This window comes from Fonticula alba, assembly GCF_000388065.1.
Source record: "Fonticula alba strain ATCC 38817 unplaced genomic scaffold supercont2.2, whole genome shotgun sequence".
NCBI classification, from domain to species: domain Eukaryota; order Rotosphaerida; family Fonticulaceae; genus Fonticula; species Fonticula alba.
In genome coordinates this window covers 1,190,586-1,191,840 of record NW_009242972.1, presented here as the reverse complement: position 1 = coordinate 1,191,840, position 1,255 = coordinate 1,190,586, and the positions used below count along the sequence as shown (strand labels likewise).

General features: G+C 58.5%; 1 protein-coding gene across 1 annotated transcript; it reads right to left on the bottom strand.

Annotated features, from left to right (window-relative positions):
• Positions 1 to 577: 577 nt before the first annotated feature.
• H696_01290 (hypothetical protein) lies at positions 578 to 1,168 on the bottom strand (the record flags this gene model as incomplete). The annotated part of the gene is made up of 3 exons (XM_009495184.1): positions 578 to 886; positions 1,007 to 1,042; positions 1,163 to 1,168. The coding sequence occupies 3 exons, from the start codon at positions 1,166 to 1,168 to the stop codon at positions 578 to 580; spliced, it is 351 nt and encodes a 116-aa protein (XP_009493459.1).
• Positions 1,169 to 1,255: the final 87 nt, after the last annotated feature.

Genomic DNA, 1,255 nt, shown 5'->3' with positions numbered 1-1,255 from the left:
CCCGCCCGGGGCGGACAGTTGGTTGGCCCCGAGGTCGCGCGCGGGATCCGCGCCGGATTACTCCGGGGATCGGTCTGGATACCACATCTTTGGATCGATTGTGATGCACATTTATGCGCACATGCACACGCAGACATCCACCGCCGAGCCCGCCGTCAAAAACATACGGCGCATTTGCCTTTTCGTTTGCGCGTGCGTGGGTGAAAGAAGACCGGCGCTGCATGACCCGTCCCTGACGAGCAGACGGGGAATTTCACGAAAAGCAATGGCAGAACATCATTATGCTCATCACGCGAACTTCACAATCTGGAGTACCGGATATGCATACGCACTTTCGGGCCTGCATGACACGGGTTAACTCGACCGGGCCTGGTGATCGTCTTAATTGAATGCCCGGGCTTCGGCGCCGGCGGCCAGAAACACGAAGGGAGGGGCCACTCGAACGGAGGGAAAGGAAAACAGGGGCGTCGTAATTTATTGATGGGGTTTCTTTCTTTCTCCTCTCGACATCATCTGTGCCAAGATAGGAGGGTGCGCGAGAGGGGCCCTTGGACCACACATGCACATGCACATGCACTCATGTAAAGCTGAAGCGGTCTGGCAGGAAGATTGGCGCAACCAGAGTCCAGCTGAAGAGGCCATACCCGATCCAGCTGGTGACGATGCGGATCCAGATGCCAAGCCACTCGTGGCCGATGAAGATCGGCGCGCCAGACAGATTGATGGCGCCCCAATCCGACAGGAGCATCGACATGTAGAGTGCCGCCAGGGCGAAGATGAAATGGAAGGTTGAGTAGCTGTACTGACAGGACTCGGCCTCGTCGCCGGTGTGCTCGGCATCCGCATCGTCGGAAGAGTCCCCATTGTCCGACATGAGGGCAAGGCTCTGTGTAGGCACGTTTGGGCAGTCATGCGTGTGAAAAATGCACATGCGCGTGAGTCAAAGAAAGTGAGGGGGGGAGGGGGGCATTATGTGACAGATGGCATGTGGGAGGTAGAGGCGCACGTAGTTGTTGGTGGACGACTCGGCCAGCGAATAGTTCTGGACGAGCGCCGGAGAGAGGGGAGGAGGTGGATATGGCTGTTAGGATGGTCTTCCCGAGCGTCGGAGGGACAGGAGCCGCGAGCAGAGAGACGAGGCAAAAAGGAGGGAAAGAAAGACAGGCATCGACCCACACAGACAAGGAGGGAGAGTGGAAGAGGGGGAGAGAGAAAGAGGCGGGGGGGGGGGGGGGGGAGGGAAAGAGAGGGAGAG